This window comes from Neltuma alba, unplaced genomic scaffold (genome assembly GCF_004799145.2).
Source record: "Neltuma alba isolate B1F8T4 unplaced genomic scaffold, ASM479914v2 tig00012565_pilon, whole genome shotgun sequence".
NCBI lineage: Eukaryota > Viridiplantae > Streptophyta > Magnoliopsida > Fabales > Fabaceae > Neltuma > Neltuma alba.
This window is the reverse complement of record NW_021637020.1, coordinates 400138-422957: the sequence shown is the minus strand read 5'-3', so window position 1 is coordinate 422957 and position 22820 is coordinate 400138. Positions and strand designations below refer to the sequence as shown.

The following is a 22820-nucleotide window of genomic DNA, read 5'->3' as shown; positions in this document are numbered from 1 at the left end:
AACAAATTTTGCCCCATGTGAATAGATATCGACAGCTCATTCATATGGTTCTTTTAATTTTGTCTATTTATTCTTTTGTTGAAGAGATTAAATATAAGATGGAACATTCTTTTAGGGTGTTTGGTTGGAGGGGAGGGGAAATGAGCCCCTCCCCTCATTTGGTTAAAAATTTTGGAGGGGAGGGGAGCTAAAATGTCCCCTCCCCTCCCCTCCCCTCCCCTCCCCCATTTTGGCTCCCTTCCAAATTGGGGGTTTTTGGAGGGGAGCCAAAATTTTGGACCATTATGCTCTTATGGTTTTTTTAATATTCCACTCCTACCCATAAAATATATTATTATAATATTTATTTCAAATAAAAATATATTATCCTAAGTAAAAAATAAAAAATATATACATTATTATAATTAAAAATATATTATAAAAATTATTTAAAAATAAAAAATTATTTAAATAAAAATTATAATATATAAAATTAATTGTTTTTATAAATATATTATTTATTAAATATATTTTAAAGCTGGAAAAAAAGATAGCCTAAAGAAAATAAAATTTCATTTTTCTTAGAGCATATAAAATTTGTTAATTTGATTATTTTAAATATATTATTATATTAATTAGAATAAAAAATTACTATACCAATTTTTTAATACACATATTAACATGATAAGACTGAATTTTTATTAAATTATATAATTTAAATTAAGATGTAAATTAATTTATATAATATATCAATAAAAAATATAAACTAATATGTAAGGGTAAAATGGTAAATTGATTATTACTATCCCTCCCCTCCCCTCCTTGAACCAAACAAGGGATCATTAAATATCCTCCCCTCCCCTCCTTTTTAATCAAACCAAACAAGGTGAGGATAAAACCTCTCCTCCCCTCCCCTACCCCTCCCTCCCCTCCCTCCCATTCCCTCCCCTCAAACCAAACAGACCCTTAATTGTTACAATATATCTTCTTAAATTAAATAAACAGATGAAAGAATTTAATTTAAATATATATAAAAAGAAAACAACTACGGCTCACCTTAGGCCGTAACTAAACCATTCGCTTGAGGGATCATACTATACCAATTTATGAAAGCAATTGGCTCGTTAAAATTGTAATAAAAAAGTATGCCATACAATTATAATAGAAAATTGGGAAATTTTTTTGTTGGACAAAGTGAATTAAATTATACTTTTTAAATGTAATTTTAATTAAAAATTAATAATAATCCTTCGATATCTATTAATTTAATATTGATTGAGAAATTATTCGTTTTTTTAATCTTCAAAATAACTTTGTTAGCACCTGCTTGTTTATGCTCTCAATTTTTGTACCATCTGATTTATATTTTTAATTGCATCATCGCTATTTTCTACTTTAAATTTTAATACATACGTTTAGTTTATTTTCTAATTAAAATATTTTATTTAATCTACTGTGAAATAATCTTAAAATGGAAATTGTATAAACGGTAGCACGTTACACATATAAAACATGAGAAAACTTATAAAAGAAATATATTTTACTTAAGAAAAAGTTGTGCATTGAACTATCTGAGCTGTCAATTTGAAAATATCTAACTTGCACGTCTCACCTACAAGTTTCTATTATTCGTTAGCAGCCAAAATGACTTCTTATCTTCTTCCCCCAAAACACAAAGAAAACCACAAAATTTGCATTTCTTAAAGAGGCAAATAAATAAATAATACTAAGTTTTTTTTAGCAAAATAGTACTTGTACTAAAATTTCAAAAGCATTTATTTCAAAGGTTCAAAAAAATTTTGGCAAAAAAAAAAGTTAAAAAAAAAGCATTTATGTCGCTTCGGTTTAAAAAGCATTTATTTCGTATAATAATTTAGATTTTTCATAAGTCCGTTATATATTGCCTTCAGTTTAAAATACTATCTCCGCTTCTAAATATAAAAACTAGTTTTAATTTTAATTTAGTTCTAAATATAATACTTAAAAATACTTTGGCTATCATATTTATTTATTTTTTTAAAGTAGTCTTTTGTAATAGTTGAACATATTAAATGTTTCATTAAATGACACTTGATTAGCAAGGGTATTTTAAGAAAAATAATGCTTATTTATTACAAATAACTAACTTAACTAATTTTTTTAATCTATTCAAATTAGTTAACTAACTCTTATATTAAGGAGTAAAAATAGTATAAGATAAAATTGACTGATATATGTTTATCAAAAAATCAGTTTATAACAATAAATATGTAAGGCATATATATATATATTTCAAATATGTCCTTATTAATAAGAAAACAAGTCAAAAATAAATGAAAAACACTCGTAAATGCTTATGTCAGGGATAAAATTAGAACAAACTTATTAAATGTTTAGATAAAATTGAAATGTATTTTATAAAAAAAATAAATCTCTTCAACAAAATTCATCTTATATTTTGAATAGGAGGGAATATGACATAAAACAAAGACAAATTTTTAATATGGATGAAGCCCCCTTTTTTTTTTTGGGGTACGGGTTTCTACTTTCAAAATGCGTGTGTATTTTTTATTTTGGAAATAATCTAAATACTCTGGGAATAACAAGAAAAGTTTTCCTTAATATATTCATTATTTATAGTAAAAATGAGGATTCTTTGCTGCGTATGGTGTTGCCGCTAAAATTTCCTCGTCCCACACTACCTCCTTCCAGAGCTTCTTACTCTGCATCGTTCGTTCTCTGTAATTCCTTTCATCTTCCTCCCAAAACGGCAATCCCCAATTCTTCAATCAACTCACATTCTGTTCCCTCATTTTGAAAATCCTCTTTTTTCTCAAAACCATTTACAGAAACTTACCTCCTCTGACCCTTTTTCCTTCCCTTTTGGGTTCTTCCCGAATTTTCCTTCTCTTTTTCTCGACCCACATTGCTTCTTCTTCTTCTTTGAAGTTTTGTCTCTGGGAAAAACCTAACCCTAACTGAATCTATCAAACCCATTGCTTGCCATCCAACAGTTGGGATTTCCGAAATTGGAATTGCTTCCCGCCATGAAGGTTCCAGCCTCAGGCCGGTTATTCACCTTCGGACTTGTAGCGTGCTGGTACTCGTCCAACATTGGGGTGTTGCTTCTGAACAAGTACTTGCTGAGCAATTATGGGTTCAGGTACCCGATTTTTTTGACGCTGTGTCACATGATGGCCTGTTCGATTCTTAGCTACGTCGCTATTTCTTGGCTCAAAGTCGCGCCGTTGCAGACGGTGAGGTCGCGGGTCCAATTTGTGAAGATATCGTCTTTGGGTCTTATCTTCTGCTTGTCGGTAGTAGGCGGGAACATTTCCCTCCGGTACCTGCCTGTGTCGTTTAACCAAGCGGTGGGTGCGACGACGCCTTTTTTCACTGCCGTGTTTGCTTACCTTATGACTCTCAAGAGGGAGGGATGGCTCACCTATATCACTCTCATTCCTGTAGTTGCCGGCGTTATGATTGCCAGTGGGGTATCTGTCTCTATCTCTTGTCTTTCTGTTAGTCTTATTTATTGTGTGTATTTCATGATACTAACACAATATGAGAATGGGCTATATTGTGGTGGTTGAGATTTGGGAAAACGGCATGTAATTAAGATCTTTTTTGCCGGTCTATACCTACTTTGGCTGATCATAATTATATGGAAATGGTATGTTCAGGTTCTTTGAAAGAAGATTAATGAATGGTACGACCCCCCCTGCTCGTTATAAGGACATCTTAACAACTTCATGGTATTAAGAAATTTAGTTAAAGTCGAGTAGCTCAAGAGGGAGGGATGGCTCGCATTCATCACTGTGCTAAAATAGTTCCTAGAAGGGGTATATATTACTTAATGTTGCGCGTGTTATATGTTAATTTTAAGTTTTAGTGTCGGTAATTACTCTTGACAATGTAATTTATTTTTGTGATGCCAACAAGTTGCATGCACACATTTAATCAAGAGGCGGGCCCTCATTGACCTAAATGAACAATAAACCTAGATGTTATTTGTTTGACTTTTCCGAATACAGTTTGATTATGCCTGTCAAACTAGAAGGGGGAAGGGATCTGTAATGTTAATTAATTGTGGGCTCCAGTGCGCTTATTATTTTTGACATTGTTGACAATGGATTAACAAACTGTTGATTAAAAGTTACATCCCATAAAAGAAAAGCTTACAATTGATTTCTGCTTGAAGTTAACATTCTATAATTCCTGGTACTTAATGTCTTTTCTCTTGTGTGAAGGGAGAGCCAAGTTTTCATTTATTTGGATTTATAATGTGCGTTGGTGCTACAGCAGCTCGGGCACTTAAAACTGTGCTTCAAGGAGTCTTGCTGTCTTCTGAAGCGTAATGTGCTTAAACTTTCCTGCCATTCGATATGAGCATTTGTGAAATATCATCTATTCATCATGCACTGTTGATTGAATGAGTGCCATCCATAAATTAATAAGTATCTTAGTACTTAAGGCCTGGCTGCTACTGAAATGGATTCGTTGACTTCTCAGGGAAAAGCTTAATTCTATGAACCTTCTTATGTACATGGCACCGGTGGCTGTTGCATTCCTTCTTCCAGCGGCAATAATAATGGAGGAAGATGTTGTTGGAATTACAATTGCACTTGCCAGAGATGATTCAAGGATTTTGTGGTTACTTATATTCAATTCTGCATTAGCATATTTAGTGAATTTGACCAATTTCTTGGTCACAAAGCACACCAGTGCCTTAACCCTGCAGGTAATCATTTATCTCTCTTTACCCTTTCATATTTCAGGAATATCTTAAATATTTGATATGAGAAATTGGCAATAAATATATATTTATTTTCCCTTCTGCTTTATTCTTCTGTTTAACTCTAATTTTTTTTTTTTAAAAAAATTATCATCCATAAATCAGTGAACAATAATATTATGATTAAAGAGAAAGAATAATAGATATTTCTGCCAGCTTTTGTTTACCCAATTATTGTACTTGAAAATTGAAATAAATCTATATCATTTGGGCTTAATTTTTTCAAAAAAGAATACGTACCTTCTATGCATTTAGGCATACTCAACGTGTGCCGGTAACAGGTACATACCTGGTATGGGTATGAACAACTTGTAGCCACACTGGTATTTCGGTGGTGACATAAGAATGTAAGATATTATATCGCGTCAGTACAATTTGATGCTTTTCTAAAAGTGTCATACGTTTTAGAATACCCTATATCTTTATGTGTAAGAAAGGTTATTGGCCAACCAAAAAAGTACATATTAGGAAGTTTGTCCTAGGTTAACATTTTCTTTTGTTTGGCTAGGTAACAAAGTTTTGCATGACTTTCTACACACTGCATGAGACAACAGTGGTTATGGAAAAGCATGTTGACAGGATTAGTAAAATTTCTAAAAACACAAATTTCATCTAAAAAGGCTTCCTAAAATCCTGATTCTTTTGACTTTTGGTCCTGTAAATCATTTGCATGATATTCCTAGCAATACCTAATCCTTCCCCATGTCAGACAAACAAGTTCTGGCTTGAACAAGTTCACTTATAATACGCATATCTTTTTGTGAAAGAGGATAGGGTAGTCGTATAATTGATTTTTTAATATATTTAAAAGCTACTATATTATATTGTATATTACTTGACTTGAAGGATCAATGGCTCTTTTAGGTCCTAGGAAATGCTAAAGGAGCTGTAGCAGTTGTTATCTCCATTTTGATATTTAGGAATCCTGTATCAGTGACTGGAATGCTTGGATATACTCTCACAGTTATTGGAGTCGTCTTATATAGTGAAGCCAAGAAACGGAGTAAATGAGGTACTTTTTAGCCAATTAACCCCCATTCTGCTACAATGTTGTTTATTATGGCCAAGACTGCTTCTATTCATGTTGTAAGCCCTATGTGCAGCACCTGGAAATTTTATCCTAACAACTTTTTTAGACCAAATGTTGGAAGTTGGGCTATTTGTCACAGTGATGAGAAATTCAGCATTAACTGAAGAACGAGTTGCTGAGAAATATTAGCCTTCCGATTGGAACAAGATTGGGAATTTGGGATTGGGAGTACTGGCGAAAGATTTTGATTCTATTGTGTGGCATTTCCCTTTATTTCTTTAACCGTTTGTCAAATACTTTGTCTATTTATTCAATGGAAGGCAATGTAATTTATGTGCTTATATGCCATCATTAATGTGAGCTGCTAATAATGATCGGTGAAAAAAGATCTACCGATGTTTCTACTGAACCTAAATCGTTTCCTTCTAGACTGAGTGTTCGGTCATTTTCTTAAACACTTTAAATTTTGCTGAAATATAATCTTTGCTGCCGTATGTTATAGAGTATCTTTATCACGTCGATTTGGTTTATGTCTTACTTTTCTTAGTAATTATGAGGATTTGAAGCATACATGCATTGGACATTTTTTACTGCATTTGGTTTTCGGTTGAACAACTTTGTATCTTTGAAGCTCTGTATATTATTGATAGAATCGAAACAGGGTAACCTCTCTTTAATTGCATTGACCTGTATTCTGATTGGCATTTGGATCTGGTAATCCTTCTTTTTCATGCTTTCATGGCCATTGATTATCCCGTCTACAAATTGAGTCTAAATAAATGGCATACAGGAATAGCACACAAGATTTCAATCACTAATGCCAGAGTCACCGCAAGAATGCATTGATTTAATGCGGCATGATTTAGAGAATGGTCTTCAAGACCTAGCTACTTGTCTTTGCTCTTGTGTTTGTGTGATGAGGCATAGTTTTCTGATAACTTTGTCTGCTCTGTTTGAATCTGGTTGGTTGAATAGAGATAGGTTATCATCCACGTGTTTGGGTGAGAACCTATGACCTTGTAAGACCGTGATCCTTAAAGCTGGCCATGTTGTGCCTTAAATAGAATGCTGACTAGAATGTACCGGTCACTCATGATACAGAATGGTATGCTGAATGAAATGGCAAAGAGAACATGGGAATTATGGAAACTGAAGAGATATATACAAATCCTTGATTTTTAATGCCAGAAAACAAAACTTCGTTCATATTAATTTACGTTGTTATGCCTTTGCCATTGATAGGAACACTACTCTTATTTAAAATATGTGTGTATGTATATATATGCTTTCCTCCTGTAAACATAAATGGATTCAATTCTATTTATTCGTGAAAAAAATTGCACTCCGTAAATTGGCTCTAACAACTTAATCAGAAGCACCATAATCCTTGATTCCTCTGCACAAAAATAAAAGTATGAAAGGGATCATTCTTAAGACATTGATAATGGACAGTAAAGTTTATATCAACTTCTTTTTTGAAAGGTTCAACTTAAAAACAAAATAGCCATCAATTCATGTCTTCAGCTCATGTTCACGTATTCCCAAAGGGAATAAAAAGAATTTCACTCTTTTTTTTTTGGTAGGTGTAAGTATCTTTTATTAGAGGAAATCTTGTTCAAGATACTGTTAGACAGCAAATGTAAACATTTCTTCTAATAGAGATTTGAATTTTGCTTCACCACATTATAAGAAACTAACTTTTTTTATTAGACCAAACTTCTATTGGTAAACTTAATTTATATTGACTTACATTGTTATGCCTTTGCCATTGATAGGAACACTCTTCTAATTAAAAAAAAATGATTTCCTCCTGTAAAACATAAATGGATCAAATGTTATTTATCCTTGAAAAAAAATTGCAATCCATAAAATGGCTCTAACAACATAATCAAAGAAGCACCATAATCTTTGATTCCTCTTTAATCAAAAGAAGTATGAACGGGATCATCCTTAAGACATCGATAATGGACATTAAAGTTTGCACCAATATCTACTTTTAACAAAGGTTTAACTTAAAAACAAAACAGCCACCAACCCATGTCTTCCCCTCATCTTCGCGGAATCCATTAATACCACAAGTATCTATTGGGAACAAGTTATGAAGTTCTCTTTAATAATTCGTGGTTGTTTTGGGGAAGTTTATCTCTTTCTTTGTAATAAAATCTCACATCGCATGCTTCTTTATGAAAGTTGAATTAGATTTTCATAGGATCTGCTGACGGGTCATTTGTGTAATTAACTTTTCTCCCTAACGTGTATTGGGTGGCAAAGTTGGGGCTACTATTAATCCAAAGTTAGGTGACGAAAGTTGAATATGAACAATGAAAAAATATATATATAAAAAGAAAACTGAGACAAATGGAATCTTCAAAGAAAGCACTCATTAAGGGAAAAGTAATGGAAAAATGAGATTTTAGTTATGGACTTATGTCCCCCCATTGACTCTGCTTTTATGACCCAGAAAAGCTGTGGAGAAAACGACGTGAAAGCTTTGACAGTGAGATTAATCATACTTACATACGTAAACACGAAGAAGAAACTGTTCCAGTCAATTAAAAGATCTTTTCCTATTTTTCTACCCTTTGAAAATGAAATTTTTTGTTTTTATTAATATTTCTCACCACGAATTATTAGAACAGAGGAAAAGTCTACTCCAAAAAAAATAAAAAAAGAGGAAAAGTTTTAATGCTATAGTTTGAAATGTTGCATATTCAACCTTGTTGCTGTTTTACGTCATTTTTTTTAAAGAATTCAGCCTTGTTTACCATTAAAAATACTAAAGTTATTTTATAGATTGAATATGATTATTATTCAGTCAGAAATTGAAAATTGAAAATTTGCAAGTTTGTTTGATGATAAAAAAAAAGTTAATCTCTCCAAGGATGAAGCTCGTCATAATTTCTTTTTCATGTCAAGCTATTTACAATAAGAAAGCACTGCAAAAATCTAAGGGTATTTATCTAGCAAAGTAGCAATAGATCAACTAGATCACAAAATAGGTGAAAAGAATTCGGCCTTGTTTACCATTAAAAAATAAAAAATAAAAAGAGTCATCCTGATTGCAAAGCTCAAACCGGAGTATTTCAACAAATTTAATTTTTGACGCATCATGAAATTAGAATTTTGATTTTTAAAAATATATTTTATTGATATAAAAAATAAAAAAGAATCAAGTGAAAGTTGAAAATGAAAGAGACATCACATAAAATTTAGCTAAATCTCCAAAATCAAATTAATATTAAAAGGAAAATTTTTTTTGGCATGAAAGTAGAACAATTTTTAAGATTGGTGGATTAGATAACAATATGCTCTTTATTATTATTTTTAAAATAGTATTGTATGCAATAAAATCCTCAGCTTCATGTGAATGCTGAGCCGTGACTTTAGACAAAAGGAACACATGTTGTTTGTTTTTTTAACAATATTATATATTTCTTAATGCTCAAGCAGCCGCCGGGTGGACCTTGAATGTCCCCATGCATAATTATTATGCTCTCAAAAAATAATACTGTTATGATCTTTAATACAAAATCTAATTGTTAAGTTAATTTTGATCCTAAATATAAGATTTATTTTTTATATTTATCAATTTTTTTTAAATTATTCCTATGGATACTTTCTTAACCATAATCAAATAGAAAAAGGTGGGAGGAATTAAGGAAGATGATTATGGTATTTTAAGAAAAACATATCATATTTCTTATAATTAACTAACTTACCCAACTTCCTTAATCTAATCAAATTAATAAAATAGATATTATATTAATAACTGAAGAAGTACTGTAAATATCAAATGAACTTCTCCTTTTCTATCTTTCACCAATTTTCCTTTTTTCCCCCCTGAAATGAAGCATTTTTTAAACATTTAAAATGTTCAAAGCTAGTCCATAAACCAAAAGGCAAAATTACAGATGATAAATTATAATTCAGCCTAATGATTATAGCTACTACTGCTATGATTAAAACTGTGTGGATTCCAGTTGTAATGAGCAATGTGAAAAAAAAAACAATACTAGTAATCAATAAAAAAGACAACCAATGTGTGTGTGTGTGTATAAAAAGATTTTCTTTAGTCACAAATGTCTGCGTTCTACGATTTGACTTTGTTTTTTTATTGCATAGCCCCCCTATAGATCCCAGAGAAGAGCGCAGTTTCTCTTAAATTTTTTTGATTGTATATATTTAATTTTAATTTTAATTTTTTTAATATAAAATGTCTGAATAGTTGGAATGAAAATATTTGTTTATACATAAATTACTTAAAAAGGATAAGTTAATTTGATTTTTTGAGACTTTATAAAAAAAAAGAAATACAATCAAATATCATAGAAGAGAAATAATTATTAAAAGGTTTTAATAACAATCTAAGTAGCTTGTAATGATAAGCCTTACAATAAAAAATAACAACCTATAAGATTTGTTTTGTTATTTTTTTTTCTTTTTATAGGATTTGATTATATTTTTTTTTTTTATAAAAATTCTTCTTTTTACATCGTTGAATTGGACCAGCCAAATAATAAGAGCCAAGGGTCTTCGATCGTATCTTTTGGAGGCTTCTCATTAAAAGCAGTGACCCCTCAAGTTAGGTGCGGTTTTTAGAATTCATGTATCTATTCTCATTTTATACAAACAAGATACGTCAATTTTTTTCTGATTAGATGTACGTGTAATGACCAATTGATCCTCTCTCGAAGTCTTAATAAGACACCACTTTTTGTTTAAAAAAGCAACAGTCGAATCTATTTTACGTTTTTACCCTTGATCTCAACGGTGGGCAGTGACGACATTTCCAGTTACGTACGTCCCAGGGATGGCGAAAACGAAAACGGGGGATTGTTTTAGCACTAAACTAAAGAATTTGTGGATCACAGCATTAAACCGTTAGGGACTTCAATTTATTTATTCCAAACTTACGTCAGACAATTAGTGAATATTTCACCAATTAAGATATCTTCCATACGTTACTAATATTTAGAACCCAAATACAATTATTTCTTTTTTCGGCAGCCTTCTCAATGTATTTTTTTAAATTTTGGAAGCTTGAATTCAAAATCTTGTTCAAAACATGTTGAGATAAATATAGTTAATTTTTTTATTATTTTCTGTTCCAATATAAAAAATGCATGAAAATAACCCTTAGGTGATTATTGGGTGATTGATTAAGGTGGCTCCAAATTCAAACTGATCCATGTTTCAAGCATGATGGTATGAAGAAAAGCACTAGATTTAGTTAATAAAATAATCACACACAGACTTTGAGCCAGATCAACAAATGAAGAAGCTATAGTACATCAGAAAACAAATGAAGGCCCTGTTTGGATAGCAGGCCAAACTATGATTTGGGAAAAAACAACCAAAACAAGCACAAATTATCTGAAACCATGGTTTTGGGAAAAGTGAATCCATTCTGCTTATGGCTTAAATTGGAGAGTATGATTATGCCTATTAGAGTAAATCTCAACAATAATATGACTTTAACACCCCTTAATTAATTTTTTATAAACATATTTAATCTTATATCTTATAAATAAATATACACATATTAATTATTTATTAATTATATTATCTTATGTATTATTAATTATGTTGGTAAAAAAATATATTATTAACAATTTTATTCTTTCTAATTAAAATATATCATACAATCTATGTTTTATGTAATTATTATATTACCTTATGCTTTTTTAAATAATTTGTACATATAAAAAGTGTTTCTGATAACAACTATTTAAACACTCTCACTTCTCAGAATCACTTTTTCACAAAATCTATTTTTTTCAGAATCTATTCTTCAGAAACTATTCTCCAAACTATGATTTGGTTTCATCCAAACACATCCGAAGAAGCAATATGATTTTTTTAATGCAAAAGGAGGAAGCACCAATAAATCAAGCGCAGCTCCAACTACCCCTTGTACGAAGGAAAAAAATACAGCTCTTATCATGGCAACTAGATGAACAGTTGACAGTCAAAATGACCATATTTGATTCTTTCAAGTTTCCTTTCCCGTTAAAATGCGAAATCCTTACGTGCCACCTCACACACACACAGGGACAAGTTCAGGAAGTTCTCCCAATGATAGAGGAGGAGCTTGCAGGTTCTTTCCATTCACACCCCTCTTCGTGATCTGTAATAAGAGAATCAAGTTCCAGGGGATCTCTGCTCAGAATCGTGTATGTGAAAAGCTTCAGACTTGGGTGTTTCAAGGGTGTTCACTAGGTGTTTGAAGAAAGACCCGGTTGATAAATTCTGATGGAGTTAACCCCAAGAGGAAGAACCCAGCACTCTCCTTTGACTTTGAGCATTGACAGAGATGCAGATTCTGTTTTGGAGCAAGATAGGGAGATTCTGTCGAAGTGGGCTGCCATAGAAAAACTGCCCACTTTCAAAAGGATTAGAACTTCGTTTATTGATGTGATTGAAGATGATGGTGGGCAAACCAGCAGCAGTAGCGTCAATTTAAAGTCAGAGAGTAGAAGACAATTGAGGTCAGACAGTAAAAGGGTCGTTGATGTTACTAAACTTGGAGCACTTGACAGGCGTTTGTTGATCGACAAGCTCATAAAGCACATTGAGAATGATAATCTCCAGTTACTGCACAAAATAAGAGAAAGGATCGAGAGGTGCCTGCTGTTGTTCTTAACATGCTGAAAATAGAGTAGAGTACCCTATTTCTCTAAAGGGGTTACTTTTTGATACAGCATATGATTCAAAACTTTTCATATTTTTTTTCCCGGTGTGACATGCTTTCAAGCTAATTCTGTGTTGAAATAACTCTTGACATGTTTTCTCCATTAAAAAAAAAAAAAAAAACTCTTGACATGTTTTCATGTTGATTGATAAAGCCTTGGTTTTTCTAGTTCTGACAATAATCACTTCATCTACCATTCTGTTATGGAATCTAAAATCTTCATTCTTTCCTTTTCTTTATTTGTTTCCACTTCATTTATCTACGGGTTCCCCTTTATTCAGCTCTGAGTTTTTCCCCCAAAGAAAAGGAATTGACAGATATTTACCATTTCTAGAGTGAATGTGAAGGTTCCTACTGTGGAAGTCAGGTACAAGAACCTGCATGTAGAAGCGGAATGTGAGGTTGTACAGGGAAAGCCACTCCCTACACTGTGGAACTCTCTTGTTGGCTTCTTTTCAGTAAGTATGCTTTATCGTTGAACCTATTAATTGAAATAAGCAGGCCATTATCATGCAAAAACGGGTGATATTAAACACCATATGTTATTCAACAAAGATAACTTTAATTTTGTTTTTCTGCATGCAATAATGAGCTAAGTTTATTACCTGAACAGGGTGTTACGAAGGCAGTACCTTGTACTTCTCAAGGAACCAACATAAGCATTCTTAAGGATGTAAGTGGCATCATAAAGCCATCAAGGTAAATTAATAACTGAATATGACTTTTGTGTGTGGCAATTTACAGCATAATATGATTCCTTTGATAATTAGATATTGATATAATAAGTTTGCTTATATTCATGAATCTTTCCTCAATTGCATTGATGTGTTGCAGAGCACTTTCATTTTTAGACGCTTAAAATATTCAGGAAACAAAAGTTTTGTTAGTTGTTACGGTGGTTTTCCATTTGGATGAAGCACTAGGTTTAAGTGAATAGGAAAGATGATAACACTTGAGTGTAAGCTGGTTTCGTCCCATATGCTATCAAGGAAAACATTGAAGAATTAATTAGAAGACTAACTTCAATAAGAGTGACTGAATTTCCAACTGATCAAAAATGGTTTTGAGTGCAGGCTTACACTTCTTCTTGGCCCACCTGGCAGCGGGAAAACGACCTTGCTTTTGGCACTAGCTGGAAAACTTGAGCAATCTCTCCGGGTTAGTATTTTAACAAAAAAAAAAAAAAAAAAACAAAACAAAAGGGAAAAAAAAAAACCTAAACGGAGTTAAATTCTAGGACCATCAGTCACTATCAAACGGTTCAAGTAACTTATTTTCAGAATCGCTAAAATTTGAAGTCAACATCTTCAAGCATAGCTTGAACCAAGAGAGAAGGATATGACTGGCAATGCTTTTGATCCTTCTTCATCCAGGACTGCAGTATTTCAGAGACTTGTCTAAAGCGTAAATTTTTCTTCAATTGGCACATTCTATAGTCCCTGTGACATTTTTCTGCTTTTGCTTCTCTTCAGGTGACTGGAGAAGTCTCTTACAATGGCCACGTCCTAGAAGAGTTTGTTCCTCGAAAAACATCATCATATATAAGCCAATATGACCTGCACATACCTGAGATGACAGTGAGGGAAACAATTGACTTTTCAGCCCAATGCCAGGGGGTTGGCGATAGAGCTGGTGAGGTTTCTTATTTATTGATATACAAACATATATCAAATAATCTGTTGGATAATAAAGTATCAATTGGCCTTTCCATATATAATTGGTCATGCAGATATACTGGCTGAAGTCACAACGAGAGAGAAAGATGCAGGAATCATCCCTGACCCAGATATCGATGCCTATATGAAGGTACTATTAATAAGGTAAAAAAAATGTTATAATGCAAAAGAAAGTTGACAAAAAAATCAATGAAATGTGTGCAGGCAATATCAGTTGAAGGACAAAAGGAAAATCTGCAAACTGATTATGTTTTGAAGGTACATCCTCTTTCAATCACAGCAAGATTGCAGAATGAAGTTATTAAGTAGCTCAATTAAGATCTTCCTATTCTTTTGACGTTGTAGGTTCTTGGGCTTGATATCTGCGCCGACGCAATGGTTGGTGATGCATTAGATAGAGGCATTTCAGGTGGACAGAAGAAAAGGCTTACAACAGGTATATAGGAGTTCTTAAAAAAACTTTGTTGGGTGCTTTTGCTTCAATTCCAAATATTCAGGATTCAGATGTCAACCTTTATTCAATTAAAAAGCTTCATTCATAACAGAAAAATATAGCAGAAGCGCCTTCTCTTTCCTAGACATTGAAAAATGCAGAGCTACTGTTTGCCCAGGCTGAAATAAACATGTTCATAATACAGAAAATTTTTCTGTTCATTGATTTTGAAATTAATTTTTCCATATAATATTGCAGGAGAGATGATTGTTGGTCCCATAAAAACTCTGTTTATGGATGAAATATCGACTGGCTTGGACAGCTCCACCACTTTTCAAATAGTTACCTGTCTCCAGCAGTTGGTGCACATCACAGATGCAACAGCAGTGGTTTCACTTCTTCAGCCAGCTCCTGAAACCTTTGAATTATTTGATGATCTTATACTGATAGCAGAGGGGAAGATTGTATATCATGGCCCGTGCAGTCAAGCACTCCAATTTTTTGAGGAATGTGGTTTCAAGTGTCCTGAAAGGAAAGGAGTAGCAGACTTTCTCCAGGAAGTAAGACTCCAAAAAAAAAAAAAGAAGAAAGAAAACTGGATTTCACTCGTTATTTAACTCAGCCACATAACCTCACTGGTCAAAATTTTCAATTATGTACAGGTAACCTCTAAGAAGGATCAAGGGCAATACTGGTATCGTGCAGACACTCCTTACAACTATGTTCCAGTGGATCAGTTCTCTCAAATTTTCAAAAAAGTTATTGGGGACAGAGTTTAAATGGCGAGCTCTCAAAGCCATATGATAAATCTCAATCCCATAAAAATGCTTTATCATTTAGCGAGTACTCCTTGGGCAAATGGGAATTGTTTAAAGCTTGCATGAGGAGGGAGATTCTTCTCATGAAACGAAACTCTTTTATCTATGTATTCAAAACAGCACAGGTTAACATCTGCTTATAACTCAAAAGGTACTAGAAATGCTTTAATCATCAAACACTACAATCTGACTTGTTTCCTTTTTCTTATTTTCCAGCTCACAATCACAGCAATCATAACAATGACAGTATTTATACGCACTCAGTTGAATGAGGACATAGAGAGTGCAAACTTTTTACTGGGCTCATTGTACTACACACTTGTCCGCCTCATGACTAATGGAGTTGCTGAGCTGATCTTGACTATTACTAGACTTCCTGTTGTTTACAAGCAGAAGGAATTCTATCTATATCCAGCATGGGCTTACTGTCTTCCAGCTTCCATTCTGAAGATCCCATTTTCAGTTATTGATTCAATTGTCTGGACTTCAGTAACTTATTACGTTATAGGCTACAGCCCTGAAGTGGCAAGGCAAGGAATTTGTTTAATCCTATGTACAAATTGCACAATTGTTTCAAAAATTTTATAAGCTTTTCTAATTCTTCTTTAACTTTTGGATTCAGGTTCTTCCGTCAGTTTCTTCTACTTTTCACTCTGCACTTGACATCAACATCCTTTTGCCGTTTCCTTGCCCCGGTTTTCCAAACTGATGTTGCAGCTACAACAGTCGGTTTTTTGTTCTTAGTACTGATGTTTTTGTTTGGAGGCTTCATTCTTCCTAGACGTAAGTTCATTTGTAATTTTCTTTTTTTTCTGCCCCATTGAAGTTGCAGCAAATGCTAATGACGGAGTTTATTCATTTCAGCTTCATTACCATCTTGGTTGAGGTGGGGTTTTTGGCTCTCTCCCGTGACATATGGAGAAATTGGATTAACAATAAATGAGTTTCTTGCTCCCCGCTGGCAGAAGGTATCTGCAGCTGCAAGATAATGTCTGTCTTCTAATTTAATCATAGTCATTTGTAAATAAATAAGTTATTTCTGGTTTGCAGATTCAAGAGGGAGGCATCGCCATAGGGAGGCAGGTTTTAACTAGTCATGGTTTAGACTTCAATGCAAACTTCTACTGGCTATCAATTGGAGCACTGCTTGGTTTCACAGTACTTTTTGATTTGGATTTATCTTAGCATTAAGTTACTTAAAACGTAAGTCCTATCTAATTCATCTAAAATAAAAAGTATATATACGTTTTTCACAATGTACTTATTTGATGGAAAACATATGCAGCTCCAAAGATGTCTCGAGCTCTTGTTTCCAAAGCAAAGGCCGCTCAACTAGAAAGAGGAGAAAATGGCAAGAGCGTGGAACTAGAAAATAAGTCTGTTACAGTTGACATTAGCCAGACCTCAAAGGAAACACAAAACACAGGTGACACAGCCACTACACAAAATTATATCAAAGATTGGCTTTCACATTGAAATCATCATTAAAGTTTGTTTTTTTCCTTCTCTTTGTGCATGGTTGATCATGTAGGAAAAATGGTCCTGCCCTTTCAGCCGCTGTCAGTAGTATTCAAGGATGTCCAGTATTTTGTTGACACCCCTCCAGTTAATGAGTTTTCTGAGATAATTGTTTTCATGATTTAATATATTCTTGACAGCCTCTTCAATGAAAAAGTTGCTTTTTCCTTTCTAAACAGGAAATGAAAAAGCATGGGTCCAATGAGAAAAAACTTCAATTGCTCCGTGATATCACTGGAGCATTTAGGCCAGGAGTTCTCACAGCACTGATGGGAGTGAGTGGAGCAGGGAAAACAACTCTTATGGATGTTCTTTCAGGGAGAAAAACTGGAGGTATCATTGAAGGAGATATAAGAATTGGAGGATACCCCAAAATGCAGAAGACGTTTGCTAGGGTTTCAGGTTACTGTGAGCAGGTTGACATACATTCCCCTTATATAACAGTTGAAGAATCTGTAAAATACTCAGCATGGTTGCGGTTACCAATGGAGATTGATTCAGTCACAAAAGGGGTAAGAAATTGTAGTCATATTCACCATAATTTATATGACTCAGATAACTGATGCACTTTGCTTATCTGAATATCTTCTGAGCAGAAATTTGTAGAAGAAGTCATTGAAACAATTGAACTTGATGATATAAAGGATCGTTTAGTTGGCATAGCTGGCCAAAGCGGCTTATCAACTGAACAGCGTAAAAGACTTACCATCGCAGTGGAGCTTGTGTCCAATCCATCAATAATCTTTATGGATGAACCAACCTCAGGTTTGGATGCCCGAGCAGCTGCCATAGTTATGCGTGCAGTGAAGAATGTGGTCGCCACAGGCAGGACCACGGTTTGCACCATACACCAACCAAGCATTGATATATTTGAGACTTTTGATGAGGTAGGCAAAAGAGTGCTTCCCAATAATAAATTTACTCCAGATTTCATGTTTTTAAAAAAAAAAAAAAAACTGTCTTATTGTTGAGAATAAGAAGCCTATTAATATCAACCTGATCTCAAGACTTCCATATTATTAACCTGTCATTACTCTTTAGTGACAAACATACAACATGCAACTGTTTTTAAGCTTTACCGCTCGTGTTTTCTTCTTCTTCTTATTTTTTTGGATCATTACAGTGTGAAATGTTATGTTGGGCCATGTCAACAAGTTCACTCCTCATCATTCCAGCATTCTCACCTCTAAATATAATTTATCAAGAAAAATTCCCGCATTTTGGAAATATTGCAGTTAGTTTAATTTTTAATTGATGTGCCAGTTTTCTCTCAAGCTATCACTGATCTCCATTGCGCTGACCATGACATTTATTCTTTTCAAGACTTATCAATTTAACAAGCTCCCCCCCCCCCCAAAAAAAAATTGATAAGTTTTCCCAAAATCTTTTTAGATACATACTATAATCAGAAAAAATTCGGGGGAGGGGTCTTTCATTTTTAGTTATTTTTCAAATCACATCAATGATAAGGTGAAGTTCAGCAACTGATTTAGTTATTTTTCATGACAGTTGATTCTAATGAAATCAGGGGGACAGATTATCTATAATGGAAAACTCGGTCACCAGTCGAGCAGACTCATTGAATACTTTCAGGTATGCTCCAAGTACCAATCATTCTTCTATACTGGTCATTAATTTCTCTTTCTGGTATAAGTTGGAGATGTGAATTGAAGTACAATTAAGTTTGAGTTTCACCAAAATTAAACTAGTGGTGTGCAAAGAAAATTTTTGGAAAAAAATGTGTCGGAAAGTTATGTATCAGGTGACTTCATATTCTTGTGCAAGTTAAAGAGAAGGACAAAAGCTTTCCAGTATCCTGATAAAGCATCTACATGAAAACCTAATGAAGAAAAATTATTATTCTTGGATAAATTATGATGTAAAACTTTTGTCTCTCACCCTTTCAATTAAGCTATTAAATTTTCACCTGAACAACTTTACTTTCTCCATCAGAATATACCAGGAGTGCCAAAGATCAAAGACAATTATAATCCTGCAACCTGGATGCTAGAAGCTACCTCTGCATCTGTAGAAGCAGAACTTAAAGTAGACTTTGCAAAAATCTATAAGGATTCACCTCTTTGCCGGTGAGCATGATTGTCTAAAAAATAAAGACGATTACATAATTTTAGTCTACCAGGTTTGTTCATACTGGTTCAAGTTAGAGTGAAAGAACCCTAAGTTTGAAATTTCTGTTTATACGTATAGGAACACGCTTGAATTGGTACAAGAGTTAAGCGAGCCACCACCAGGTTCAAAGGACTTGCAATTCTCAACTCGTTTTCCACAAAATAACTTGGGGCAGTTTACAGCATGTCTATGGAAGCAACACTTGTCCTATTGGAGAAGTCCTGAGTACAACTTGACACGTTTTGTGTTCATGGTTGTTGCAGCAGTAATATTTGGGGCAGTATTTTGGCAGAAAGGGAAGGAAATGTAAGTCTTTCATACATTTGGCTATATAATTTTTTTTTACGTGTCTTGGCAGAATTCTTATCCAATCTCAAGCTCCAGATAGTGTAGCAACATTTAATCGAAAGAACCTTTGGCTATTTTCTTCAGTAAGTTCTTTTGGGGGGAAAAAAAGTGTTGTCCCAATCTAATCAGTACTTTCAAAACCTTCACTGTTTCACCACTGAAACAATTAATATACTGCACCGTGTTCAATGAACTCTTGCTATGTATGTTATAGAAAGCATTTCTTAGTTTTGAGATCAAGCTGCTAGTATAAATTCCAAGTTGTAATGACGTAACTGCTGATACATATTTTTTTCAACCAGAAACAATGAGCAGGATTTATTCAACATACTTGGATCAATGTATATTGCTGTAATATTCTTGGGCATAAATAACTGTTCATCAATATTACCATATGTGGTAACTGAGCGCACGGTCTTGTACCGTGAAAAATTTGCTGGAATGTATTCTTCCATGGCCTACTCATTTGCACAGGTATGGAAATAGTTCAATGAGCTCAATTGATAATTATTGTATGGAAAAAATCCGGTGCATGAAAATTGTCTGTTGTTGCAGGTGACCATTGAGATACCCTATATCTTAGTGCAAGCTATTGTGTATGTGGCTATCACTTATCCAATGATAGGTTACTATTGGTCGGTTGAGAAGGTCTTTTGGTACTTCTACACCACATTCTGTACATTTTTGTACTTCATATATCTTGGAATGTTGATAGTTTCGTTGAGCTTGAACCTCGATTTAGCTTCCATACTAGCAGCTGCAGTCTACACCATATTCAATCTTTTCTCTGGATTCCTCATGCCAGGACCGGTAATGCCATCCAAATCTCTGAAAAAACATATTTCTTCTACCCATTAGTCTTCTATAGAACAAAAATTTGAACCTGTTGCTTAAGTACTATACGGTTATGTGTATTGAGTACTGACTGTGTCACCAGTTAATCTTATTGTGGCTATGTTTGTGTATGCAGAAAATTCCTAAATGGTGGGTCTGGTGTTATTGGCTTTGCCCCACATCTTGGTCTCTGAATGGCCTCCTGACTTCACAATATGGGGATGTTGACAAGGAGATGCTCATATTTGGGAAGCCAAAACAAATTGGTGCCTTTCTGAAAGACTATTATGGGTTCCACCATGATCGGTTGAACATTGTGGCTGTGGTTCTCGTCGCTTTCCCAATTGTTTATGCATCTCTATTTGCCTATTGCATAGGGAAATTAAACTTCCAGAAAAGGTAGCCAAAGAGATACTGAAAGCTCCTTCAGCTCAATTTTGATGTATAGAAATGGAAATGCACGGCTACGTCAGTGAGCAGTGTTCCCTATTTGAGTCTTTTTTGTCTCTTATTTTTCTATTTTCTGTAATTGTTTATATTTTAAATGTAAAAATCCTTTTATCTTATGAACACACTATCTATATATCAACGATTGATGAAGAAAATACAAGTGTAGTAAAGTTCAAGATAGCACTAATTTCAATTGCTACCCATTTCTCTGGCACCGGCTAAATCAAGTTCACATTTTAACCTGCGAGTAACGAGTAACATTATGGACAACTTCAATGTAATATGAACATATTGGATAGGAGAACTCACGCCGAGCTTGACCAAAGCATGATCCTAATCTCACCTTTCGCCGGAACTAGAAATTGTGTTGAAACAAAAGTTTTGTGAAAACATTGTGAGCCACATATTAACATTGTTATGAACCATTTTCAAGCTTTCACGTTCAGTTTGAGATGCTATAATACTGCTCTTTTTTTTTTCTCGGGGAAATTATAATTTATAACGTTGTGGTTTTCAAAACGCTATGAGTTGTCCATTTGTCACTTAACCACCCCATAACATTTTTCTCTCATTTTAACTTGCATAATTGTTAGTAAGATGATGAAGATGAACTATAAATCACCCCCATTTATTGAAAGTCCAAACTTTCCTGTCAAATTAATGAAAAAACAGACCAACAACATAAAGCTGCCGATAAACCATGTACCTTTCTTTTGATTAAACGCAGGTAAGTGAATATGCGTTATGGTAAGTGAATATGATTATCATGAAGAAAAGCAAATAAGGTTAAATTAATCTTACTGGGTCTGTAATTATTTATTATCATGTATATGGAAGCTTGTGTGAACGAATAAGGAACCTCAACAAACACCTGAAAATAAAACATCTAAATTCATAAAAAATCACCAACAAAAGCGGAAACCATACAACTCTAAATTACCGTAACATTTAATTAATTCTCACCCAATTTCAGTATTACTATTAATGAAGGTAGACAAAGATGAAAATCCATCCGGAGATAAGGATATCAAAGTTTTCACATGGTGATCGCAATGAATTTGTTTTAAACAACAGAATAAGGCCTTACATGGGGGTAAAAAAAGGAAAGGGAAAATTAAACCTACACAACACACATGAAATTATAATTAACTTTATTGTTGTAACAGAAGAAATAACTCGGTGTTTTTTTTTTTTTTTTTGCTAAAGTATAGGTATCCTCCTATTAGAAATAATCTTATTCGAGACATTGTCAAGTAATAAATGTGGGCACTTCTTCCAATGGAAATTCAAATCTTGGTTAGCCACGTTGTAAGAAACTAATTCCTTCCGCTAGACTTAATTCCTGTTGGTTAACTTGGCGTATTGATAATTATGGATTGGGGCCCAAATAATCAAGAAATTGGGCTTTATTAACATTCGTTCTTTTGTGGACCTGGGCCCAGTTTTTTCCCGCGGGGTCCTGACTCCTGTGTTAGTACTGCACCACCCCAGCCACCCTGAAAACTAGTATAATTAAGCGTCCTCCAGCTTTCATGAGAATCAGCTAAGAAAATCACAGTCATGAGCCATAAGTATTAGAATTGTGAGTGAATTTAAAGACGCCATAGTTTTGTGGAGATCAAGTTGCCCATGCAATGAGTTTTTGAATTCAAAAATATTTACTGCTTTGAGAATGTTGCTTCATGAAAATTAGAAGTGGCACTCCAAAATTCCTATTTTCCCAGACTAATCCAAGTGACAACCTTGGGCGTTTTACCAGCTCAAAAGAACTTCCAAATCTTCGCGTTCAACATATATGAATAAACTACTCCGGTTTTAATTATAAAACCCAATTGACTAATTTAGAGAGATTAAAAAAATTAGTTAAGTTAGTTATTTGTAATGAATATGTGTTGTTTTTTTTTAAAATATCTTTGCTAATCAAGTTTATTATCTAGAATTAGAAGGACTATCTTGAAAAAAGTGGATAAATATGAGAGATAAAGTGGATTGAGTCTTATATTTAAGACCAAAATAAAATTCAAACAGGATTTTATATTAAAGACCGGAGGCAGTATATCATAACTAATATTTTGTCCCAGGCAATTCGATTGGTCTGTTTTAGGTGTTGGGGTAAGACGGACGATTTTTGGGCGACAT

At 33.7% G+C, this 22820-nt stretch overlaps 2 protein-coding genes across 3 annotated transcripts; both read left to right on the top strand.

Annotated features, from left to right (window-relative positions):
- Positions 1-2907: 2907 nt before the first annotated feature.
- LOC114728672 (probable sugar phosphate/phosphate translocator At3g11320) lies at positions 2908-5937 on the top strand. 2 transcript variants are annotated; one of them, XM_028915603.1, is made up of 5 exons: positions 2908-3121; positions 3213-3452; positions 4209-4312; positions 4471-4699; positions 5618-5937. In XM_028915603.1, exons 2-5 carry the CDS (start codon positions 3375-3377, stop codon positions 5762-5764), a joined length of 558 nt encoding a protein of 185 aa, XP_028771436.1. In that variant the 5' UTR covers positions 2908-3121; positions 3213-3374; the 3' UTR covers positions 5765-5937. The 2 variants fall into 2 exon arrangements, with proteins under 2 accessions (XP_028771436.1, XP_028771435.1); XM_028915602.1 differs by having other exon boundaries at positions 3006-3452; positions 5618-5765; positions 5857-5936.
- A 5755-nt stretch (positions 5938-11692) lies between these two features.
- On the top strand, positions 11693-20874 carry LOC114728673 (pleiotropic drug resistance protein 3-like). Its single transcript, XM_028915604.1, is given in 24 exon segments — positions 11693-12406; positions 12809-12932; positions 13088-13173; positions 13548-13632; positions 13947-14106; positions 14204-14280; positions 14355-14408; positions 14496-14586; positions 14842-15143; positions 15246-15321; positions 15324-15526; positions 15618-15931; positions 16024-16184; positions 16266-16369; positions 16452-16572; positions 16575-16604; positions 17160-17431; positions 17516-17806; positions 18429-18512; positions 18873-19006; positions 19128-19355; positions 19700-19871; positions 19953-20207; positions 20368-20874. Coding segments are annotated over 24 exon segments (4062 nt in total). The 5' UTR covers positions 11693-12035; the 3' UTR covers positions 20635-20874.
- The last annotated feature ends 1946 nt before the right edge of the window (positions 20875-22820 follow it).

What these genes read in the sequence shown, in the direction of transcription:
- LOC114728672 (XM_028915602.1), top strand. Translation starts at nt 3,006, where the DNA reads ATGAAGGTTCCAGCCTCAGGCCGGTTATTCACCTTCGGACTTGTAGCG. An exon ending in GCGTTATGATTGCCAGTGGG is followed by an intron (nt 3,453 to 4,208) that starts GTATCTGTCTCT and finishes TCTTGTGTGAAG; the next exon opens with GGAGAGCCAAGTTTTCATTT. An exon ending in CCAGTGCCTTAACCCTGCAG is followed by an intron (nt 4,700 to 5,617) that starts GTAATCATTTAT and finishes TGGCTCTTTTAG; the next exon opens with GTCCTAGGAAATGCTAAAGG.